Source organism: Thunnus maccoyii, chromosome 11, assembly GCF_910596095.1.
Source record: "Thunnus maccoyii chromosome 11, fThuMac1.1, whole genome shotgun sequence".
Lineage (NCBI taxonomy): Eukaryota > Metazoa > Chordata > Actinopteri > Scombriformes > Scombridae > Thunnus > Thunnus maccoyii.
Window position 1 is genome coordinate 31,002,016 of NC_056543.1, and position 26,672 is coordinate 31,028,687.

Sequence of the window (26,672 nt, forward strand, 5' to 3'; positions counted from 1 at the left end):
TATTGCTAGGCAAAGAATTTATAAATTAATAAAAACATTCCCTTTGTAGTGTTCTTCTGACAGCTTTTTCCCCACATTGTATTTTTGTCCTTTTTTTTCCTAATGATTTCAAAATATAGAAAAATATTTCTGACAACATTCATCGTTACATTACTTGAGCATGATTTTCATTCTGTCCTGTTGGTTATGTCACATACCTCTGCATTTTTGACCCATTGCTTTTTTTTTTTTTTTTTTACAGTATTTACACATTACACCAGTCCACGTCATCTCGTCTGCTTCAAACAGGGGACACCAGAGCATGTTTTGCATAGATCGCAGGGGAGAAATGTCAGAGGGAAAAGTCAAAGCTTTTCAAAGAAAGAGAGAGAGAAAAAAAAAAAAGAGAAGATGCTGTACATACTGTACATCCCGTGATAAGCATTACAAATCAACACATGACACAAATCTACATCAAACATGGCACAAAGTGTACATAATGTGGAAAGGAATCGACTGCAAGAGCAAATTCTAACCAGAGTCCTTCAGGTTTTCAAAATAAAACAGCCATAACGGTTTGAGTTGTAGCATTCATACAGTCGAAATGATTGGAAGAGATAAACTGTCTAACCGTTTATACCTGCAACTGAAACTGTGAAGTGAAATCTCATGAGTTGTGTTTGATTTCGTGTTGTGTCGGGGCGTTCCAACATCCAAAATTCAAGTGAAAGTCAGTGATGGTTAACCGCTTTGGCTTGCTGTGTGAAATGCGTGTACCCTTGAATATACTCACAACATGTGAATGTTCATCTGAAGGATTCTATTAGATCAGTTGTAGTGTTCAAACATCTGCCTAAAACACACAACAACAACAACAACAACAAAAAAAAAAAAACAGCAAATCTGTGACACATTACACATTATTTTGTGAAGCTTAGCTTTGGGTTTACTGCTCGCTGCTCTCTTTGTCGGTTAAAGTCTGGAAATCAACGTTTTATCAAATAGAGTAGAGCTGAGTAGAGCTGAGGTGGGACAGGGGAACAGCAACCGCCACGGCTGACTGTGATAGGCCAAGACGCTTGGCCTTGATATATTTTTGAGGCCCTGACTGGTTACTGTGAACAGATTATACATCTAACTATTTCTAAGAGAGTTTTTGGTTGGAATTTGGTTTTCTCAGTCACTTCATTACAGTGAGGTTTCTAGTGGCCATTAGAAGCATCGGCTTCAGCATTCAGTCGTAGTAGCTGCTTGGTCTAAAACTAAACACTTTTATTTCCCAAAAGTAAATTGAAATGATCAGTAATGGTGTTTGTCTGTCTGTCACCATGATTCTAACTGGTTTCTACAGTTGGAGGGTTCACTTTTCCACCAGCAGAGGAAGCCATTTGCTGCCGTTCAAATATGAAAAACCAACGTTGATAAAACTTGATAATCCGTCGCAATAAACATGAAGCCTTCATTACATTTGCCAGTTACATGTTTGCATATCAGCGCTGCCCAGCTCTGCTTACTGTGAGTCTGACAAGTGCAGGAGGAGATCAAAGTCTCTGGCAGGATAATAATGCCTTATAAAATCACCCCGTTACAAACTTTGTCACATCAACATCTTTGTAGTCTTAAAAATGAAATACAAGCAAGTATTTCTTTAAAAAGCAATGAGTGTGCATGGGCTACAACCCCAAAATCAGAAAAACAAAATCAGTAGCACAGGACCAATGCTAACACTGAGTTACTCCCTTTTTGTCATCAGGGCTGAGCCTCAGCAACACACCTCACCCTTATCTTACTGTTGTAGGTCTGGCCATTGGTTCTATTATTTAACTATGTCACAGCAACATTACTGGGCAATTTACCTGCTGAGAGCAGTGGTATTATAATATCTTCTGTCTTATCCTTAACATTTTCCTATAAAATTGTAGAGGGAGGGTGATAAAAAATACATTTTGTCGTGTTTGGCCATTTCACTTTTACTGTAACAGAATTAAACCAGGTATTGGCACCTTTTTTGTGTTTGTTGCATTTTCAACAGTTAAAAAGTGCTTTCTAAATCAGGTTTGTTCCAGTGTTCAGATTGTGTAACTTTAAGCTGTCTATGATTGCTTAAAACAGAGAAACTGGGAGTTTCAGGTATTCAGAGAGATTGTCTTTGGTGTCTACCGACGTATCACAGAAATACAGATAACTGACTGATGTATGAAACTGCTTAGTTACAATGTCCGACCTGTGTAGTAACTGAAGAAGAAGCTGAACGTTGACTTCAACAGAACTTCTAATAAAAACAATCTTGACAGTAAAAGTGAGGAGTAAGGCCCTCTGCCTTTTTTTTCCTCTGTGCAAGGGAAAAAAGGGAATCAAGGTTAAATGTTAATCTTGTTCCGAACACATGGATGTACTGTAGACTAGGTGAACAGATGGACGGACGGATGGCAGTGGGTAAAATACAGAAGATTTTTCTACTGTACCGATTTAAAATCAGCCGAGAGCAAACGTTCAGCCGCCGCTGATCTCTGCAGGCAGCCCGATGACTCACTAAACGCTACTGCATGGAAGCTAATTTGAGCTTGGCACTGTTGCACAAACCAATAAAACTTACCCTACACTACATTTAATTAAACACCTGGCTTTAACTGGCATGCAAAAAAAAAAAAAAATCTTCAAATGGTGCTTAAAAAACAAACAGTGGGGTGTTAGAAAATGTGTAGAAATTCCATAGAAAAGTGAGTTACAGCAGTGATGGAGAACATTTACAAAGATGACCACCATGGCTATGGCTTTGACAAGTTGGGAAGACCTCAACTTGTTGAGAGAGTCAAAACACTTGGAAACAAAAAAAAGGAAAAAAAAAAAAAAAGATGGCATGTTCATATGGGTCGATTTCAGTTTTCAGATGTAAGACTTTTGAGGATGGCAGGCAGTTTCTCTACTGCTAAAAAGTTGAGAGAGAATGGCTAGTATGTGCAAAAAACCTCATTATTTCACAAAAAAGCTGGGTCATAGGCAGGTGGATTTAAAATGCAGTCATCAGCTTTATTTTACAGGTCAGTCGTTTCCTAATCATTCAGTTTCCTGGATGAGTTTCTGAAAAAGAACTGGGAAACGATCAGGAATGATTAAGAATTGACATACCTGTAATATAAAGCATAGCTGTCATACAAAACTAACTACTACCGATGCAAAGCTTCTAAAGGATGCTTCATGTTGAGGAAGAAAGACGAGAGTTGAATAAAGTGAATACTCCTGTCCTGCCGAAAGCTTTTTAACACTGTGTGGCTGCACCTTCATTCAACCTCAGACACGAAAAATAAATTAAATGCCGACCACGACGCTGGCACCAGTTCCTCCACATGCTCGCATACACATTTATACTCGGTACCTATCAAATGAAGAGATCGTAGCTATTAAAAATGGGTGTTAGTGTTAAAAAATAGCAGCATGTTAAGTTCCGAGATGAACAGTCGTGTGTTCAGGTTGGCCTGTCTCACCAGACAGAGACAAAACCTTGAAGGTAGGGAAAACAACAAAAAAAAAATGGGAAAATTGAAATGGCATCTTAAAAGCTTCTTTTTTTTTAGCTCCCAGCTGAACAGACAGATCAGTTTAAAGAAAAGTCAGTGAATGCCTCATCAGGAGTTTTTTCAGCTGTCACTTTAAAGGGAATGGAAATCATGCCAACGCTCCCTAAAAAAAAACAAAAAAACAAATCTTTCCCTTCTCTTAGTGTTTCTTAAAAATACTAAATGACACACATTGTAAAGCAGTGTTGCCTTTTTCAATCTCACATCCTCTTTATGGCAACAGGTGAACGGCTTCCTGATGGAAAGGAGCCGTTCTTTAAAAACAAACAAAAAAAAAAATACACGACGACAGACACACCTGCTCCCACATGTTGCTGATATGTCTAGAAAACGGTGCGATTGCAGAAAACACACAAAATAAAATATATATAAAAAAAAAAAAAAAATGGCATGAATTACTTGAAATGTTTTTTTTCCCAGTACATTTGTGTTGGTCGTGTTGATATACAGGAGTGGAAGTGGCGCTCTCCCTCTCCGGTTTTTCCAGTTTTTCCATCTCGTTCTTTGATGACCAGTCTTTACAAGCATCGCGGCCCCTTTTTCTGTGCGCTTTTCTCTAAAATCGGCCAGTTCTTGATTGAGGATGAAAAAACCTCTGTGACGAAAGCAAGATGAGCTTATCGTACAGAGATGGCCGAAGCTGATTGAGCTAACTAGCCTACGCTTTAAATGCCAAACTATTTTTGGTGTCTGTCGTGAGTTTGTTGAGGATAAAACCTCCTCTGCTGTGCCGCCTGAAAGCACCCTTTCAACTTAAAACCTAAGAGTATCGACTAGCACCAGTATGTGCACCTATTTCTTTTATCTGTGGCTTTACTTTGTCGCTTTTTTACCATGAATATGGTACCATGGTACGTGTATATACAAGATCCCAAATCTCAAGCTATCTACTGAGATTTTCTGTGTATAGAATGTAAATATAATACATGATATGCACAATATCATTAAAGTTTACAGATGAGTAAAATCTCTCCAGTCCTATAGGTATCCTATAATGATTTTGGTACAAAAATGCCACTGCGTTCATCTTGCTTTTGTCTGTCGTAGCAGACAAACACTTCAGCGACAGAAAAGTCTCAGTGCTCCAGTCTGTCCTCTGGCCATTAGAGAATCCTTTATAACTCTGTTTACAGCTGAAACAAAAAAGAAACGGGGGGCTAAGAGCTGAACTGAGGAGTCTAATGTTTACGTCTATTCCTCTGGCTCCTGGCTGTGAGGGAAGGGTAGAGTGACAGCGTGCTCTTGAGCCAATGCAGCTAGCTCCTTGAGGAACTCACAGAAGATAACGGCGCAGTAGACGGCGTTCTTCACCCGAAGCGCCTCAGCTTGCTTCTCCAGGCCGGATGCGCCTCCACCTCCGCGGAACAGAGCGCTGTGCAGGGATTGGCCGCCGTCCCGTACGTGTGCCAGGGCCAGCTGAGCGGCGTGTCGAGCCCGGGTCGGGCTGTTGGTGTGACGAAGGATAAGGTCTCCGAGAGATGGCTTACGACTCTTCACTGGAACCAGAAGACATGACGTTCGTGAGTCATCGCAGCGCTAACGAGGATGTTGTCAAGTCAAGAATGAATGTTTCCACTTATGATACAGTATTTGACATTTGCTAACAATTTACAGCAAAACTATACATCTTAAGCTAAGCCTTCTCCTCTCAGATTAACCTTCAAAACTCAAAAAATGAATTCAGCTACAGCAGTGAAATAAACTATTTGTTTCCAATTCACTGATTCAGAAACTTTGCATCTTGAAAAAAGATAAAATAAGAGAATTCATATCACATAATCAACAGGACTCACCTCATTACACTTTGATGTTTTATTGCTTTTATGTTTTTGTATTTATTTATCAGGCTTGCATCTAAAACTATATATGGGTATGTACAGAATATTATGTCATTTAATTTTATTGCTCTTATGTCAATAATTTGTGGGTAAATCTCCTGGTTATATTTTCATTATTAAAGTTAATTTGTATGTGAAGCACTTAGTAACTGCTGCACTGTATGAATTGTGCAACAGTCTATAAATAAAATTGCCTCGACTTTAAAGGAAGATTTTAGATTAAATAATACAAAGATAACTTGTTACATCTTTTCTGTATTGTGGGGATGGAGGCAGTGACTGGTTGTATCAATCATCACATGTTTTAGTCTTTAATTACTATGCAAAGAGGTTTCTTACAAACTGTAGCAGGAACCGGATTCTGTTGTGGTTTAATGGCTGATAGAAAAGGCAGAACCCAACAATCAACCATCCACGTCTGCCTGATCTGATATCAGCAACATACATACTAAGAACATACAACACACGAACAGATAAGATAGTGTCTTGTTTCCATGCTCACCCAGTGAATCAGAGCGCCGCAGGGTGGGGACAGCAGGCGAGTCGGTCCAGTCCACTTTGCCTCGGGCCACCAGGTACTGTTGGGCTTTCTTCAGCATGGCAGGGAAGTCCTCATGGGAGGCTGCAAACGCCTCGATACGGTTCTTCACAGAACCTAGAACCTGAGGAGCGTTGGGGAACAAAGCTTCAGATGTTTGATTTGATTGTTTTTAAGGCCAATTCATTCTGTCTGCTTCCACAGACAGCTGCGGACTTGCACGCAGACCGCGGACGTGGTTCTGTTCATCTGCAGACACAGACCTGTTTGCTTTGCTAGCATGTGCAGCTGGCTTGTACAGTCCTCACGGTCACAAATATTGGGCTGTGCACGTACGTCCACAGAGGCGTCTGCACAGCCATGTGGACGTGGAGAGTATGAACAGGCCTTCAGTGATTCCTCAGTCAGTGTTGAATAAGAATAACCTGTGTTATGAGCTAACCTCAGAACCTTACAGCAGTGATGAGTGAGGACAGTTTGTCCTGACAGTGGAGCAACAGAGAAGGCCGCTGTCATTCAAATCTAAATAGTGGATCATTACTGTGCTCAGCAAACTTCATGTGACATACAGTAGGAGCTCTCTAGAAACTTTTTTTTACTAAAAAAAAAAAAAAAAAAACTCTGCAAAAATCATTGTGGGCCTGATGCTATTGGAACACAAGCTAGCACAGAAGTGAGGTGGGCTGCAAGAGGACAGTTCTGCCTAAAAACAGAAAACTCAATCACTTCAACTACAAATACAGAAACTATTTTGCTCAGACTTGCTTTAACAATGTAACACACTTGAAATGAAAGTTATAAGGCATTTCATAATGGGTGCGGTACCTGGATCAGTGACTTGACACTGGGCTGGAAGACCATGTTGGTGTTGAGCAGGAAGGAGCGTAGGAGGGGCTGAGGATAGCAGGCCAGCTGGGCTACGATGCCTGTCAGCAGGATGTTGACGTACAGCGAGTTTTGGAGCATGTTTTCCAGCTTGGCAAACAGAACCACCATGAACGGACCTGCAGAGAGAGAGAGAGAGAGAGAGAGAGAGAGAGAGAGATGGATGGTAGGAAAACACGTAACTCAAGCTCAGTTGCATGTGAACAAACTTGGGATGAGATCAGATGTGTGTTTGACAGCTTTTTTTAAATAAGTGCGGTGGCGTGGAGGCAGTCAGACTGTGAGATATAGATAGCAGGGTGTGCTAACAGCTTGTATGTCAAATGGGGCAATTCTTCAGCAGTGCTGCCACTGTGGTGCCACCTATGAACTGTGGACTTTGACTTCATGGAAAAATGGAGAACTGTACATTTGAAGTAAGATTATTACAAAGTACAACAACTGTCTTGGGGTGGATAGTCCTGATAGAAAAGTTATTCAAGTGCTGTTGAAGCATGAAGGTGGCATTCCTCACCGCTTCAGCTTTCATCATTTCAACCAGAACTTCCCCTCAGTGTAATTTCACAACTGCAAAACCAAACTAATCAACCGACTAACTTTAATTCTCAAGGTCTGAATCAGGTTTCTATCTCGTTATATGCATCATACACAAAAAAGATTTATTTATGGTATGTAAAGGATGGTACGGAGACGGCGATTCTGCCAGCCAATCAGTGCGCTGGATCATGTCAAAATCTTTTGTTATGTTGATAAACCTCAAACAGCCGGCAGTTTATCAGTGGAGTCTGCTAATAAAAGACTTCTAATGAAAGTATATGACTACCATGACAATACATGAAGAACAAAATCATCATCATATCCATTTGCTACAACGATGGCAGTAAGGGTGTAAAGATGAACTAGTCAGAGATACAGTATCAATATAAAAATCACTGATAAGAGATATTTCATGCAGAATCTCGGCCATCAAACACACAGTTCAACAAGTTGTATCATATAATGAATGATACAGCTGTCAATAACTCCTAACTCTCTTTCTCTCTGTATTCAGCGTTTGTGTGTGTGTGTGTGTGTGTGTGTGTGTGTGTGATCCGCCTCCTCTCACTGTAGCTTGTTACTCTCCTCAATCACATAAAGTTATCAACTCAAGGCAAGTAACACTGGTTATAACAGTTAAAGCTAATTCTGACTGGCACCAAGCTCATCATTACTGCAGGCATGAGCTGTTTTATTTGCGGCAACATGCGTCAATGCAGTGTTAATGAATTGATTAGAGATGCAACGATTGCAATTTTCTTGACCGGTTCTGATTTATTAAAAGTCTGACCTGCCGATTCAGATGTTCTTTCTTTATGAGAATTTAATATTAAATATTTCTATATATTCTTTCTAAGAACTATAATCAACAGCATCTACAAACATTCTTGTAACTTTTCTTCAATGCAATACTGAAATTCAACTGTTCATTAACTATTTAAATAACTTATAATTTTCTTCTTGAAATGGGACACGTTCACCACCGTGATGGTTTTTAAGTGTCTGATTCACTTAGTTGTTCCAAATGTTTTCTAGGTTGTTCCTCCATGGCTTATTCTGGACTTAAAAGGTATTAAAAATTATGAGCTTTGTGTCTTCTTCACTCACAGTGAAGAACTTCCACACCAACGCCTGTTGTCTGTTGCCTACTGCCTGTTATGTGTGTGTGACTGTGGCTGTCTGTGAAAGAATGAATGCATTATTTTGTGATTTTTTCATAACGGCTACGTTATGAGGCACAAATAAACACCCCCATAACCCTGCGGGAAGGTGCCAACATGCCTGATCTTACCTGTGTATGGCTGAGAGGCAGGCTGATTGAGAAGTCTGGGGGGACTGCAGATGCTCACTACAGAACTATCTCCCTTAACGTCACTGGTCAGCTTCACCTCCAGGCCCGAGGGCAGCTGTTGTTCCTCCTCCTGCCGCTCAGCGGTCAGGGACACTCTGGTGCTTTCCTCCTGCTGGCAGGCTGCTCTGTTGCGTTCTCTCACCCGGTCCTCCAGCTCCCTCAGCTCCTGGCTGAAGGCCTCGATGCTGATGCCCTGGCCGTTGGAGTCTGCTGGGAGCTGTGGATCTCCTGGTGCTTGCTCCAGCAGCTCCTCAATAAGACTCTCTACAGATTGTTGTGTCTGGTTGGCTTCTGGAAGATCTGAGGATGCGCTGTGCGGGTTTGAGGTGTCGCTGGTCAGCAGCTTGGTGTCCGACATTGGCTGTGTGATGGAGCTCGGAGAGGGAATCTGCTTAGGGCAGAGAGATTTTGCATCATTCATGTCACTGTTGCTAAATATTGACTGTGGGAGAGCAGTGCAGCTTTGGGAGGGGCATGTGACCAGGGATCCGTTTTGATTTGCATTTTCATCCAAATACTGCTGCTCGCCCAAGTCTCTCTTCACTTTCTTTACCTCCAGTCCTCTATCCCGACTGTCTGAGCAGCCATCCCCCGACCCCATCGTCCCGTTGTACATGGCCTGGTAACTAACAGTGATGGCAGAGGTTGGAATGTGAGGAGCCGGGGACGAGGTGGGGTGGGAGGTCGATAAAGGGGCGGCTGAAGACGAGGAGGAAGGGACGAGAGGAGGCACGGGTTTTGGCAGGAGCTCCTCTCTCTGCAGGCTGCGTTTCTTGGAGCGTGGCGTGAGGCTGATGCAGTTGTTTTTGCCGATGGTGACGTCCCACTCTCCACTGTCCCGCTCTGAGCTGCTCCATTCGGACCGTGCCGCCGCCACGATGGCTGCCCTCTGCTGACCTGGAGATGTGTTACTGGTTCCTCCTTGCTGGAAAGAGAAGTGCTCAGGGACCATTGCTATGGAAGGAGTGGAGGTAGCAGGAGGCGGGGGTGGAGGGGCCGCGTTCGGGGAGGGGTTTTCTCCGTCGTAAGGCGCCGACCAGTCACGGCAGGCCCAGGAGCAAAGCTCGATGCCTCGCCGGGCATCTTTGAGGTACTCTAGGTAGCCCGAGTCCCAGTCCAGACACTCTGTGTGGGCCTGCTGCTGGTGCATCGGGCTATCAGGGGACATTGGGTGAGGGCTGGGAGGACCCTGCTGCGGCGGCTCCACGCTGGTCGGGGTAGAGGGACCCCCTCCTCCTGATCCGCCCCCACTACTCTGTTGGCGAATGAAGAAGGCTAAGCGGGACGGTGTGCTGGGTCTGGGCGGGGCTGGAGACTCTGTGCTGGGGCTGTTCAGCACTGCAGGCAGACAAAACAGAAGCAAATGTGTCAGAAAGAAAAACATAAATGTGCAGGAAACACTGAACTTTTACCATCCTTTCCTCTCATTGGAGTCACCATGAAATTGACTTTTAGTAGGGAGGCAATCTATGACTCATCATCTTCACAAAAGGTGGCACAGAATAAGAGACGGATGCAGTGGCGGCAGGATTGTCATTAAAAATTAAAAATGTTTTTGGGGTGTTGACATCCAGTTATAAATGTCAAATATTCATTATTCACAGGCGTTTGTTGGTCACCTTTGCCCCAGAATGCAGAGTCCTCGTCCCGCTCAGCAGAGGGCACTGCACTCAGCCGGCAACACTCTGGGATCAGTGCCAGGAACTTGTCTGCTGACTTTCCATACATGTCAGTCTCCCTGATGGCACGACGCTGACTCAGCATTACATGGGTACAGGGCAGCAGATACCTGGTACCAAACCACACACACACACACACACACACACACACACACACACACACACACACACACACACACACGCACACACACACACACACACACGCACGCACGCACAGATGCACACACAAATCTTTAATTTGATTTTAGGTAGTGCAGCCCATTCAGGCTCTCAGATAAAAGTAGTTATTTGGATCTTAACTGATAACTGTAGTTATTGTGTCTATCAAGATTCTCAATCATCCTAATGATGAAACATTCATATAAACTGGATTTGCTGACAAAATATTAGTAAAAATTCGAAAAAAATCTTCTTTTCAAGCATTTATCTTCCAATATGTAAATGTATTTTACAGATAAATAAAACTGGTGAAGCTAAATAGCCAGACACACCTTAAAAAAAAAAAAAATCAAATGATGGAGGGACAAAAATACTAGAATTGTACACACTGCTGTACCTTCCAACAACTCATAGAGAAAGGCTGAATGACTGAGTATGTAGGCGAGATATTTTCCACATTATGTTTTGCATATAAAAATAGAAATAAAAATAAAACCTTTAGGAAGACTTGCTCAGATGTGCACGTACCTGAGAACAAGCTGCAGCATGATGTCTTCGCAGTTCAGGGAGAGAAGAGTCCTGAAGAGGCTCAATGATACCATGCAGAGCTGCAACACAGAGGTCAGAAGTTACAGTTATTATCCAGAGACTAGATCATGTATATCAAAACCAATTTGACCAATGCCAACCAAAAACCAATGCACTACTTTTACTTTCAGAAAATAGGGAGAGACAGCAGGTCAACAGTATCTGTCACATAGAAGTGATATACATCATCTGAAAGCTGGGAGCCTGAAGATTGATTTGAGATGCAGCTCAGCACTGTGTGTCACAACAGGGTCATTTTATACAGTGAGGTCAAGTTTAAAAAAAAATGGTTTCACTACAATGAAATGACTACTTTGGGGACTAACACCATCACACAAGAGTCTCAGCTTTCCAGTCATACCCAATTTATTTTTATTTATCTGCGATTAAATAAGCACATATACTGTATATTTCCACCCCTTAAAGTCTCCATGCCAACCGTTTGCCATGAATATTTCTATAGATCTGCTCCTGCCCACGCTGTATAAATAAAGCTTGAATGAATGAATGAACCGATCATAGATTTTCAACGTCCACTTTCAAAGGGAGAAACTTGCAACATGATATCAGGATGAATCATGTGTTTTTTTTCCTAAACACACGACTGTTTCCCAGTGACTAGAATTTGTTTATTTTGAGGGTTCAGAATTTATTAAACTGAGGACTGTGTGCACACATTTGACTGTGGGTTGATTTACCAAATAAGAACAATGTGCAACAACCAATAGAAGCAGCAAACTTGATGACATTTACTTTTCTGTGTTTGCTCTGAAAAAAAACAAATACTTCTTTATTCTGCTGGAATCATTTTCAATCAATTTTTTTGTTTGAAGCCCACTCACCACCCACGCATCTAGGTTCATATGAGGTCCTCAAGGCTCCATCACAAACACACACACACACACACACACATATATATATATATATATATACAGACCCTTGAATTACTGCTGATGCGTGTGAGAAGTGTGTCCAGGATGGTATCGTTGTCGTGGCGATGCAGCAGGATGAAGCGCAGGAAGGTTTTGAGGAGGGATGTCTCCGTCACGCTCCGCAGGAAAAGGTCCAGGTACGCGGTGCTAGCGATCATCTCATCCACAGATGACTATGAACCAAACACACACACAAGTTTGTCTCAAAACTGCATAAGAAGGCGATTTGACAACGGTCCTCTGAATAAGATGAAGTCTAAGATTAAAAACATGCAGAAGGACAATTTGTTCAAACATTGTGAAACAGCTGTTTGCTTTGATTCTCTTGAGTCATCTTTTGAAGAAAGTCCAGCAAACAAATCTGTTCACACAATTGTTCTTACTCTCCTGCAAAAAACACTTCCACAACAAAAGAAGGATTCCAGTAACTCAAGAGGAGCAATAACAAAGTGGTCATCTTCAAATATGGCACATCATTTGTGGTACACCCCACCCTGTTTTCCTTAAAGGATCAGTTGACACAGTTCTCTGTTTTCACACAGAAATTGCACTTTTTCCCCACATACTCCTAGTGGAATCTAGTAATGCAGATAGTTTCTGACGCACAACAGAATTTGAAAGTCTTAACATCAGTGTGTCTTTCTGGGAACAATGTCCAAAGAAAACTCAAAGACCTCCCTAACATCTGTTAACCATAGCAAATATTTTCAAACAACAAATTAGTCACTATTCCAACTGTTGACAGAGAGCTCTGTGATTATCCAGAGGAGTCTTGACCTTGTTTCTGGGAAGACCTGCCACTCATCCCTTTCCTACCTTGTGCAGGGCGGGACCCATGACGGGTACAAGGAAGCCGTTGTGGAGGTAGTCCAGAAGCTGGGAGCGGACCAGGGGATGAGAGACCTGCACCACAGCATTGCAGAACTCAAGCGAGTTCATGAACAGCACGAGTGACGACACGCCCATCCAGTCCTCCCGCCGCAGGGCGTGCCAGTCGTCACCTCGAACCTCAATCTTCCTGGGCAGAGAGGAGTAGAGGGCGCTGAGGCCTGTGGCCAACACCTGAGGAGAGACACAGAGGCTACAGGTCAGACCGCTGAACCTCGACAGCCCCGGTGCAGCTGGTGAGCATAGAGTTCCCATGGAAACATGTGTGCATCCTGGTGCTAAGGAGTACAACTGCATACGTCGAAAAGGTAGTATAAAGCCTTTTGTGTCTCCAGAGGGAGCCGCATGAAATCTGATACATTTCCTCAAGTGATGTCACTTGAGTCAGTGTTGGTTGGGGCTGGAGACTACAAGTGTGAAAAATGAAAAAAACCTGGGGATGAGGAGTTAGAAAGAAGTCAAGTTGACAGACCTCTGTAGCCCATTCTTCTTCTGTGCTGGAGGCTAGCAGCTCCAGGCTACATTAGCTGCTACTAGCAGCATAACACACCTGAATCTCCAACTGAACTGTCATCTGTTAAGTTGCATCATGGGTAATGTAGGTGTCAGGTTTTGACAAGGGGACGAATGCATGGAATAAAAAATATGATATCTCTGGTTCTGCTGCATCAATTTTGATATTTCTTTTCCAAAAAGTGCCATGCTAAACCAGCGGAGACTTTTAAGGCTCGTTGTTTTCAGTTTTTACAGATTTTCACAGATAAATACTTGGATTTTTTTTATACAACAACAACAAAAAAACCCTGAATGATGAGCTTGATATATCCTAACTATTATCTAAATATTATCACTGACAACTGAAGAGACAATTATAATTGATGGACCGCATTTACTGTATAAAGCAATATACAACAGGTCTCTCATTCACCCACGCACGCACACACACACACGCACGCACACACACACACACACACACACGCACACACACGCACACACACGCACACACAGTCATGAAGGTGTCCTGGTATTTGGGCTCAGTGTCTTGCTCAAGGAGCTGGAGATTAAGACAAAAGATTGCTCAACCCCACCCTCCATGTTTATTCTAGGAAACGATATGTTTCTAATATACATAATACTGACCAGTGTTCTCTTGTGTCTGATGAAAACACAGTTTGTTTTAATAACAGTGTGAGTGAGTGTACGGGCAACAACTCAGCAAACTTCAGTGGTTGGAAAATGGAAGTTGGACATGCAATAAGTCTTCCCAGTATGAACTGTCCAGAGGTAATGGAAGAGTCCCGATTTAAAGCCATCTCAGGTGAGGCATACTTTAGTGTGTTGACGACAGCAGATAATTTTTATTTTTGCTTGCATGATATGTAAAAATAAATACAATGGGCATAAAAACCTGGACCTGGTAGTGGGAATACTTCATTGAACCCAGCCCATTAGAAAAGAGATGCAGTGTGTGTGTGATAAACACTGCTCGCTGTGCACTAAGAGGTCCATTATGCTGGTCTAAGAATCTACTGCTACATCCTTAATGTCAAAACAAGGTCGACTGCAGAGTGTGAGAGAGAATGCATGGGCAGAAAACAGTGTGATTGAGGCAGAGAGGAGCATTTGCTCCTTGATGCCACCTCCACTGGTCTCTCTAGTCAGTAAGTAGGTCAGACTGAAGCTGCTGGAAGGAGGACGAGCAGAAAATAGCTGAGCCAGCTCTTTCACAGCACAGTGTACAGGCAGAGCAAAAGATAAGAGAACTGACCAAAGCATTAAACCACACGCATCATAGACTAGATTGGATATGTAACACTGTTCACTCTCATAATGCAGTTTTGAAGCTTCGATGTCGCTCCGTTGCGACACTTTAATTAGACATACAAGTGCAATCAGTGAAATATGGCTCCTTAGTACCTCCCAGTGGCAGCTGGAGAGAACTACAACAGGCAAACACTGGTACTCAGTCTTCCTTCACAGCCTTCTTTAATATTTTCTCTTGTTTACAGACCATGTGATAAAACACTGAGTGTATGTTCACCACTAGAAACCCAAAGTTCAATCCTGAAATTTAAATGATCGTTTAAAATACGATCATCATTTGATTGTTATCATCTACTAGGAGCCCTGCAATATCCCATCATGTGGTTAAGTCTCAGTGAAATGTTGATTAGCTATGTTGGAAGTTTATACAGTATTTATTTGTGTGGTGCAGCAGCAGTAAGGAGTTCTACTAAAGACAAACACAAGCAGCTTGTGAAATTCAGTTAGGTGGTTCTTTTTTCTTTTTTTTTTTTTTTTTTTTTTAGACATTTACAGGAAATGTTCAAGGTTGAGACAGAGCTGAGAGGATGTAGATAAGTATTAATGTTCTGTCAGAGTCATCTCCTTCCCCTTCCATTATCACATGCCATCTCTAATGCATCAGAACTACACAGCACGCGGGCACACACACACACACACACACACACACACACACACACACACACGCACACACACGCACACACACGCACACACACGCACACACACGCACACACACACACACACACACACACACACACACACACAAGTTTGCCCAGCTATCCTTGTTAGGACATTGCATTGACTTCCATTCATTGTGGACAGCCTAACCCAAAACCTAACCAGTTCATGCCTAACCCTAACTTTAACTAACCTCAATTCACACTTTACCCCTAACCTTTACCAGGAAATGGCGTTTTGCCTCATTAGGACCAGGCTTTGGTCCCCATGAGGACTACTGGTCCTGACAAGATCGGTGTTTATACCGGAAAAGGTCCCAATGAGGTGACAAAAACGTGCACACACGGCCCAGAATGACATCATCAAATTGCCTCTTTTGTCCGAGTGACAGTCTAAAACCCAAAGATATTTGATTCACAATGACACAGAACAGAGAACAGAACAGTAAATCCTCACACCTGAGAAGCTAGAACCAGACACTTGACATTTTTGCTTGATAAATACCTACAATCATCATCTGATTATCAAAATTGATGCTATTTTTTGGATGACTGACTAAACAATTAATCAGTTTTGCATTATTAAAGCATGGGTCATATTCATGTGTATATCTGCTTGTAACCCTCTTTGTGTTCTGGTATAAACCCTCAGTGTGTTCTATGCAATCACAAAATAAGGAATATGTTAAAAACAAGTAAACAACATATAAACAAGTTGTCCCGACAGGTGGAGTCCATTATCACCCTTATACAACGGCCAATTACTGTGCTTCAATTATCAGTTATAATTAACTTCTAAAATAGCAAGACATTTTAGTAGTGTTGCTATGGTTACCTGCAGTTTGATATACCCTGCACATATTATAAAATGGAAGTTAACTATTGAACAGAACTATGTTTACTGGATCCCAATGTATAACCTCTACTGCTACCTGCCAAACATTCAGAAATGAGGATTTTCTGTGGTCTTGGCATGTTGGAATTATCTTTCAACTTTACTTAAAAATCAGAAAATGAGAAAATATGCAATCCATCATAACTAAGTGACAGGTAGTTACAACCAGGTTTTTATAAAGGCTCAACCCTAACCCACATGTTAACCACACTCTACAAACCCCCCAGTTAACATCTAAAACACAACACTTTCCATGACCACATAGTTTGTTTTAAAAACAAAACCATTTCATGAGCACCGTTCCTCACCGGGCAGAAGTAGGAGTTCTCAGCGATGTAGCGTGCCACCGCCTCATGGCTGGCCGAGGCCGCCATGACCAGCAGCAGTGCGTCTCTGGCCTGCTGTCCGATGGCTCCGTCCCGGTGGATGAACGGCACGAGGAGGGAGAAGATCAGCAGATTGGTGGAGCCCTGCTGGGCCGGTGCTGCTCGGAACAGCATCTCTAAAACCACCGGCTGCCGGGCCATGGACACACAGACCTGACGGGATTCACGGAGTCACAATTAAAGACCGCAGTATGAAAAAAAGTGATGAAACAGTGATACAAATTCTAAGAATCTTCAGCCATGGTGGCGGCTCTGTGGGGCTGTACTTGGGCGCAGTAATGATAACATCAGCATGCTAACATCCTCACAATGATTATAATAAATAATTCTATTTATTTCATCAGATTTTAGTGCAGAGCCACAATGTAGCATTCTCTTTCCTGTGCTTTTTCCATGCATACTGCTGCCAAATTACAGAGGCAAACTCCCTGCATGCAAACGTCCACCAAGTGTTCTCCTTTCCTCCTTTCTGGGGTTGCCTAGCGACACAACTCGAATCAAAGTCTACTTCAGTCATTCAACATGTGCTCCTTTCTGATTGTCCTTCCTGACTGTGTGAGAGTAATGTGTGTGTGTCTCTAGTCTTTGTGGGTTTAAATAATCTTTTCAGGTCTGTTATTTTTTTTACATGTAGTGTACACATTAGAGAAGTAACAAACAGTAGGAGTGTACCTGATTAAGCAGCAGTACCAAGCTGTTTTCTAGGGCTGAAGGACAACCGAGTTCTGGGTCGGCACATGCTCCCAGCAGCCTCAGCAGGGGATGGAGGACGGCTGTGTGCTGCAGCAGGGGCTGCTGGGACTGACCGATGAGCATTTCAAACAGCTTGAGCAGAGCCCCCTGGCTGTCTGGGTCCAGGCCGCGGCGGAGGTGCCACTGAACCACGCACTCCAGAATATTCTCAGTGACCACCATCTCCAGTATGGGGCCCATGGGTGTCACGTTGGCAGCGCCCTCCGAGCCCTCGGCGGGCCGTTCTTCCGCCAGCAGACATAACATCTGATCGGTGTGATTCCTCACCGCTGTCAGGTCATCGCTGGAGGAGGACGGCTCGTGCTGCTCCAACACCCAGGAGACCTGAATAAAGGAAGAGAGAGAGTTTGTTTTGGTGTCATGTTCAACTCTTAACACTGGCTGTCCTACTGTGAGCCACTACAAAATAACTAAACTCTTACAGGACTTTTATTCCATTTTAATTATGTTTAACAACTTCTGGGTTGTGTAAACAGACAACAGTGGGGTTATTAGACTGGTTAAGATCCTTTAAATGTAGTTTATTGTCATGGCATATAGAAGAATCTCAGAATCTTCCTTCCTTTGATGTGTTGGCTGTACCTTCCACCCTTAATAACAGATGTAAATTATTACTATATTATTAATATAGTGTTATGTCATTTACAGATATTCCCAATGCAATAAAATCACATTTTGATGGATAAAAAGTCATTCCTGGCACTAAAATACATATATTTACTCACATGCTATTCTCCACAAAATTAGACAAAATAAGAGCTGCAACTATTATTTTTATTATTGATTAAGCTGCTTATTTTCTTGATTCATCGATTAGTCGTTTGGTGTATAAAACGTCACATTTGAGAAGCTGGAATCAGAGAATTTTTAGATTTTTTTTCTTAAAAAATTACTCAAAATGATAAATCACTTATCAAAATAGTTGATAACTGTTGCAGCTCTACGGAATAACGAAGCCAGGGTTTCATAACATTTACTGAGAGGTCTATCAGTCAGTTTGACTACAGCTATGATGACTGTGCTCATCTGCGTGCAGATAACAATCATGTATGTGTGGTGAATATATGAGCTGAAAGCCAGAGCCTCATGAAAGACCATGTTGCTGGGAACCAGTTTGGTGAATGTTTCGCAACCGACATGCTTGTACAAACACGCTTTCACACAAAACCATTTGTTATATTTGTTTTATTTTCTCATATGCAACTCTAAAGCCTTCTGAAAAATATAATAATAAACTTTATTATATAACACTTTTTAGAGCTTAAAAACTAAAAACATGGCGGATTGACATTTTAAGAAATTGTTAGGCAGTGACAAGACTGTGTAACCTATAAAACTATCAATCAGTGATTGGACATCAGCCAGTCACACTGTTAAAGTACTCTGATTACTCTCACCGGCCCCCCCGGCGCTGCCAACTGAACGTGTGAACATCCACAGTGCTGTAGGTGTCTGGACAGATAATCATTCACTAAAACAAAGACGGAGCCTGAGAACTCCAACTGCTTTCTCCTCCGTTTACTATTCACAGAAAGTGAACTTTTACCTTTTTATCTCCGCGCTGCTCTACACACGGCAGAGACGACTAAACATGCAGCATTTTCTTTCAACTGTTGTAAATGACTTTGATAGTGCGGGGGTGTGACAGCTTTACTGCTGTAAACCAATCATCAACTGAAAATCCATCATTATTTATCCAGCAAAAACAATATCTGGTTCTGGCTTTTCAAATGTGAATATGTTTTGATTTTTTCATCATTATCAATTGAATATTTTTGGACAGTTGGCTGAACAAATCACATCATTTGAAGTCACCTTGAGCTCCTGTTTTCTAACATTAAATAGACTAAACAGTAAAACAAAATAAAATTATTGTTATTTGCAGGCCTAAACAGGTTAAATTCACTGCAGTCTGACAGCTCTGCAGCAAAATAGTTGAGCAATGCAAGCAGTGAGACATTAACACAAGTTTTTTTTTAAAAATGCCCATTTACCGTAATCGTCTAAAACACTTCTTTTGAAATAAAACAAAGATGATCACACCGTGTCCTACTGCATGCACACACAATTACAGTGAGTACTTTCAAATAAGTGGTTTGGATAATATTGCTCAAGTGTTTGCAAGTGTGAAGTATGAAGTTGGTGAGTAAAATGTTATTCTGCAAAACTAGCATCGAAGTTGAGCCCACAAATGATCAAAAACTAAATATGCAGTTTCATGAAAATCCAAGAGAAGAGGAGCATCTCCAGCTCACCTGTCTCCAGTGGTTCTCGAACACCATGAGGCAGGTCTCCGGGTCAGCGGTGCAGGGGCTGGAGGGGGTAGCGCTCCGACTGGACCGACTCCCGGGACCCCGCGGGTTCAACCTGCTCAGCCAGCTCATACTGGAGCGCGGTGGGAGGCAGGTCAAAGGTCACAAGAACTCAAGAGGTGAGGAAAAGGGAGCTCCGTCAGAACGGTCAGAGGCGACGGAAGACAAAAAGAAATTAAAAAGGGAAGAAAAGGAAAAGATGATGCGGGGAGGAGGGGGAGATGGGGAGACGGGGGAGGAGAGGAGGGGGGAGAACGGGGAGGGAGAGTGTATCCACACGGAGAGAAGGAGGTCGGCTGTCACTGCCGCTCAGTGTACGTTTAGGAAAAGCCCGCTGCTGCTTTAGAAACTGTGTAACCCTGTCCTCCCTGTAGACCCTGTCATCCAGTCTGAAGCCAACACCACCCCATAGCCAGTCAGGACGGGCACTCTGTGCTCTGTAAACAGACAGAAACAAACAGAACATTCAACATGTTAATCAAGACTTTTCACAACCTTTCAGACTCTTATTATCATGGATGATTTGGGTTTTGATTGTTGGTTTAAGAAAAGAAGTGATTTGAACGCATCATCTTAGATTATCTGATGGGCATTTTTCACAGTTTTCACACATTTCTTAGATTTAACTATTGATAGAAAAATTATCTAACTAACTGGAAATTGACACAATTGCTAATTACATCCCTAAAATCTGTTCAGCAAAAAGCCTGACAGCTGACAAACTTCTATCATCTCTCAATCATGTCATCCAAACACCCATCCATTCACAAATCCATCATCTGTACCCAAGAGCATCTGCGTAGCTCAGCCTTACAGTATGCTGTTACCACGGAAACCATGCAGTCCTTCAATGAACAGCCAATTCACCTTGTGCATGCAAAACCCAAGCAAATTCAGTATTTTAATCATAACTAAAATTTAAAAAGTTAATTATTTCATTCAGAAATATTGGCACCGCTCAGTGTTGCTGCTCGTACTCCAACTGCCCTTTTTGACCCCAAAAAAGATAAAACACAACAATTCATCACAAGTCACAGGCTTTACCAGGGTTTCCACCAGTGCATCGCAAGCCCAGCAGCCCAGTTGACCCTCCACTCCTGGCCTAAACATCTGGGATTTTTTTAAAAATGTATCTTAAGATGTTTTCTAAACTAAAATGTGTTATACAAATAGCATAGCTCCTTCAAGGAATATCTCAGTGCGTAAGGAGTGTGCGGTCTAGAGAGAGCGAGAGCGTGTGTGTGTGTGACGGTGAGGCTGCAGCTAATGGAGCGAGCCGCCTACCATCAGAGAGCAGGTTGAGCAGTTTCTGCTGAAAACATGCACCGACACCCGGGATGACATGAGAGCAGCTGACCAGATGTCTCACTCTGCTACTATGTGCTGCGACCCACCCACCCCTCCACCCCGCCGGGCCTGACAACTTTTCTAGCAGAAAACCCGAGCTTTACTAAATTTGATGAGACTCTACGTGTAAGGCACTAAACAAACCCATGTCTCAATCGACTAAAAACCGTTGTAGCACACAGATGATATCAAGTAGAAACATGGAAGCTGTTGCCTGAGAGCAGATTAAAATCTCTAAATCTATGCGGTCAGGGCTGAGGACATATGTAAAGTGTGTTTGTGATAACTCTTACTAAAATTTGGTGGATCGGTTTTACATAATATCGCAGCGGAGTAATGATAACAGAGGAAGCGGCCACGGTGAACTGATGAAGAGCTGCAGGCGACGGGCGCTTATTTAAATCCCCGACATGTCATCGTTATCACTGACACCTTTCCTGTCTCACTTTTTTTGTTATACTGAAGATATACTGACTGCTGGAACACCGGCACAAATGGAACCAACGTTCGGCGGATGCACAAATACTGACTCTGACACTGCGCGCTGTCTTTTAATGTTAACTATCCATAAGCCCTTAGTTTACAAGGACGACTTCTCCGATGGTTCTGTGTAACAAAGCATCTGGTGCGTCAGGTTAGCCGAACATCTTGTAAGTATCAAATGCTCTCCACCTGATGAGTTTCTCCACATCAGAGATACATGCATCACTCCTGTGTCTCTGCTCCACATATCTGCCAGAAGTAGTGTACTTAGTGATTTATTGTGAGGATTATTTGGGACCCAGTGAACAGATGGATCCAGAGTGGAGAAGTGCATTATGCTGCAGGATTGTTTTACACATTTTGATGTCCTTTTTTTTTTTTGTTTTGGAGTGATTCTGGGTCTTCATTGTAACTGCTGTGAATCCAACCTGACCACAGCTGCTGCCCCCCCTTGAAGGAGCAAACCACAAATATTCACCTTTCAACACTACAGGCCCGTTTTATACTCAAAAGATTTTCAGCAGTGTATTCCTATAAGAGAAACCCAGTTATCACAGTTAGATTTCTCTCACTGTATTACATTTAGTTCAAAGTTCATGTCAAAAGCGTCTCTCAATGGCTCTTGAAATCCATTTCTATGAAACTGTTTGCTTTCATTCTCCAAGTTACTCTGGTGAGTCAAAAGGACAATGAATGGGTTAATGAGTTGAGTGCCACACTGTTTAAATGGAAGTGTAGATAAGTGGACTTTTAAGTGGATTACAAAAGTATTTGTTTTTACTTGTGGCCACATGATGTGGACTGAAGTCACATGACTTGGTCTCGGGTCAGACACGAGTAACAGATTTGATGACTTCTGGCTCGGCTTTCCTAAATCAATAAGTCTCCATGTTTTGCTTTATTGAATTTCTCATACAACAGTTATATGAGTAGCTGAACACAAACAGCACTGAAACATGCAGCTAAAATGTAACATCCAAGCTGGGTTTTTTTTTAATAATTAACCCTCCCTCAGCAGGTGAGACAAAGTTAAAGATACTGAGAGAAAATCCAATCATTTCTGTGAATACACCGAATGAATCCATACCCAGACAAGAAAGCAGAAAAAACACTCGACCCGTAAAGAGTCAAAGCAGATACATCTACAGCAAAATGACTGAAAACGAGCTCACAGAAAACACAGGCTAACTATGATTCACCATAAATGCAATTACCTTAAATACACGTCAGCCTTGTCTGCCTCACCGTGAGACTTCTGAGATATCCTGACATGCAGCGCTCAGCTCACATGAGCTTTTATCACAGGGAAATTCAAAATGTGTTTTATTTTTCAGGTCACACACTTAAGCATCATAAAACCAGCTCAAAGTTCAACTACAGATTCCAGCATAGGGAGGCTGCCTTCATAAAGACAGTGTATTAAAGGTTAGTGATCAAACACACCAGACCACAGCTCCTCTGGACTGTTATCGTATCACACCAAAAAAAGTCTAAAGGCCTCATAATATTCTCTTATGTTAGGAAAGTGGAGCTTGTTTTCCAAAAGTTTCTGTGGCTTCCTAATATCAACAAACTAACAGCCGTGCATGCTTTCTGCAGGAACTGTCCAGGTGTGCACAGGTGTGAAAATGTCCTCCACATTCCTCACATTTCTATTGCTGTCACTGTCCATGTTAACAACTGAACCACACCGATCACCTCTGTGTTTGCAGCAATAGAACGAGGGGAGTCTTCAGAGGGGGGGGGGGGGACGGGACAAGAGCGACCAAAATCTGGATCGAGTTCTGACGACGGCTGCGACAGATACGAGCAGATGTGGTCTTTCCATTCACCTACTGTGCATGTTAAATCAGTGGCGAAGCTGATCTTAAACACAGCAGAAAATGTGGATAGCTGTAAAAGGAATATTTGACTTCCTGTAGCCTGTTTACTGATCCCAACACGTCCGCTCTGTAACCACCACCCCTCACTATGACAACCAGCATCTCAACCCCAGCTTCAAAAGGTAGAAAACCATTTACAAAATAATGTGCAACTTAGCTTTTCTGATGTAGTCAACAACATCATCCAAACATATTCTGTTAGAATAGATTTCTGCTTTAAAGTGCACTGCTATGGCAAACCACTATATAACAGAAAACAGGCTATAATTGTCATAATCTACTTAGTTGGGTACCAATACCAAAACTTTTTCTTTTAATATCTTATATGTTTTTATTAAAGAATCCTTATTTATACTCAACAAAGTAAGTCAAACCTCCCAAATGCTTCCATCTGTCTTAATAAAACAAAAGCTATACAAGAACTGACATACAGACATAAAACACAGTCTATGGTTGATCAGTCCAAAATCCAAAGATAATCAATTTCCTATCACAGAGGACAAAAAAAAACAATCTGGAATCAGTATTTTTTTTGGCATTTTTGCTTATAAAATAACTTAATCAACAATCAGAATTGTTGCAGATGAATTTTGTGTCAACTGATCAATTAATAGACTAATAATTTCAGCTCTGACACGTTCTAAAAATTAAAATTGAGATGTGGTTGAAAGTTAGTTGTAGGTGGACCTTAAGTTAAGATTGTCAAACTAGAAAGAAAATCATTTACCTCTTTCCTATCAGGAAATATGTATTCATAGTCAGGAAGAGTCTGACCAAGCATTTACTGCTTTCCATACTTGAAAAGTTTTTAACACTAATGTGAGTGGACACTCAAAAAGTATTCATATTAGATCCAGATCTATGCTTGAGTGCATTCATAAATGGATCATGATATTATCTGTTAAAGTACTGTCATCAGAGTGTAACTTTAGCCCTCAACGCCTTTGATAACGAGAATTGATCCACTCAAGTGTTCAGGTGTCTTCAGATTGCAGATTATTGAAGAGTTCATTGCCATTGCTGCAGCTGACAAGCTTAAACATAACAGCTAAAGCACTCCTGGTACCAGAGTTTCAAGGAAAACGATATCCAATTATTTCAGTCAGGACGCGGATCATGCAAAGTCAGGCATCAATCACTGCAGTGTTTTGAGTCATGTGTCCCCTCCAGCCTGACAGACTGTTAGCGCACCTATGGCTCCTGACTGCAACCACAAAATAGTACGACAAATGCAATGACCTTGCCTTTAAACTGGCTGGTTTATTCAAGTTACCTTAATCGCATTTGTGCTTTATTTACCCCTGATCTTTAAGTCACCATCCCACAGCCAGATCTCACATTAGCCAGGCGAAGCTGGCGAGATGATGTAGCAAGCTAGTTGGTACTGCAAAGATAATTAGCTGGTTACGAAATGTCAACCATGGATATAGTTTATTCATCTTGTTAACGTGCTGATGCTCTTCTCTACTAAGTTATTAAGAAGTTACTCACCTTATATATATGTAGGAGTCTCAACAGTTGCTGCGAGGTGCTGATTTCCACGGGTACCTGCTAGCTGGTTGCTAGTAAGTTAGCGCTGGTGGGTTGCTAACGACTAGCTGCTAATGAATTCCACAATGTCAGAGCAGTTAACGGATGGACAGCGCTCAAGTTATCCGAAGACAACTGGCGAGCTAGACAATACTGAGTCGGGCAAGCTAAAACATTAACCACTCCTTCATTCGGGCTGCTGTGCATCCTGTTAGCGAGAGATAAACATCCCATTTGATGATTTCTCAAATACTCTTCCCTCTCCCGCAGCCATCTTACTTAAACTCCTCCCACACGACACCCACAGCGACGCCGCTCCTCGCCGCTCCTCAACGCTCCACATCGCTCCTTACAGCTCCTCACCGCTCCTCACCGCTCCTTACTACTCTTAACCGTTCCCCGCCGCTCCTCACCGCTCCACGCCGCTCCTTGCCGCTCCTCACTGCTGTATGCCAAAAATTAAAGAGCAAACACTGTGACCCAATTCCATACTAACTCTATCAAGTGTACGCTGTGTACTAGTGTTGACAGGGCACCATTTTGACAGTTAGTGCACAAGAAACTAATTTAAAAAAAGATAAATCAATTCTGAATCCAGTTTATGAGCATCTTGGATATAGCTAGTAGTATGACAAAACTATCCAAGTCAACTTAATAGCTTTTTGCATAGCTTTCAACTGTATCATTCATTTTTCCTCAGTTTGTCAGTTTGCTTGGTTGTCATGGAGATAGACATAATGTTTGGGCAGTTGCTGTTGTGATTCCACAGGCTACTTTTAGGCTGCATTTCAGCTGGCTTAAAGGGGCACTCCAGCTATTTGGTAACGCACTATCATAAAGTTGGGGGAACACACACAAGACAGATTAAAAGTCAAAACTGATGCTGTAGAGGCTGATACCCTGCCCATTAAGGCCAACACACAAGCTCCAAAACACTTGATCCTACATTTCCCATAATGCAACGCTATAGTGTCTTTTATTAGATCCTCTCTGCCCCCTAAATACCCACTTCTTTTAAACCCCTCACCTCCAGTTTATACTGCAGGTTTCCTGATTCCTGTTTAAAAATAGAGATGATAGAGATATATAGATAACTGATAACATGTATGTCGTAATTTTTTTCACTTTGGAAAGTACCCCAGAGAGCGACAAAAGACATTGTACAACAGTTTTCACAGGTTGAATAGTGCTACACGTGATGGGTAAACTGAACTACATGTGAAAAAACAGTGAAGTGCCTCTTTAAAAGTTAAAAAAGTTCATTCTTGAGTTTGGAAATAGTTTGACCAACTGCTGATGAACTGTGTGATATTGCTGAAAGCTTTGGAAAAAGCTAGTAAGTGGAAGTGAAAGCTTTGGAAAAAGCTAGTAAGTGGAAGTGGTAAATGAGTTAGGATTGTTTCTGTGAAACTTCTTATGGTGGTTGGTGGTATGGTGGTAGAACAGAACAGAAATATTGTCAACAAAGCATACAAACGTTTGAATGGTGTAAACAAGCGGCAACCTCTGGGGCTGAAAAATTAAGCCAAAACTGCAGTTCCTCGAATGGCCACTGGAGACTGGCTCCAAAAGTGAGTCAGTCCCCATAGACCCCCATGTTAAACTGCTCAACTTTACAGCAGAAATTAACATGTTTACAGCCTGGTACACA

General features: G+C 42.1%; 1 protein-coding gene across 1 annotated transcript; it reads right to left on the reverse strand.

The window, feature by feature from the left end:
• fhip1b (FHF complex subunit HOOK interacting protein 1B) lies at positions 1-26,382 on the reverse strand. Its single transcript, XM_042426235.1, has 12 exons — positions 24,983-26,382; positions 19,722-20,215; positions 17,386-17,790; positions 16,636-16,866; positions 12,881-13,126; positions 12,070-12,237; positions 11,073-11,152; positions 10,326-10,495; positions 8,647-10,044; positions 6,759-6,937; positions 5,898-6,057; positions 1-5,053 (listed from the first exon to the last, which is right to left on the reverse strand). The coding sequence occupies exons 2-12, from the start codon at positions 19,848-19,850 to the stop codon at positions 4,749-4,751; spliced, it is 3,471 nt and encodes a 1,156-aa protein (XP_042282169.1). The 5' UTR covers positions 19,851-20,215; positions 24,983-26,382; the 3' UTR covers positions 1-4,748.
• Between the last annotated feature and the right edge of the window lie 290 nt (positions 26,383-26,672).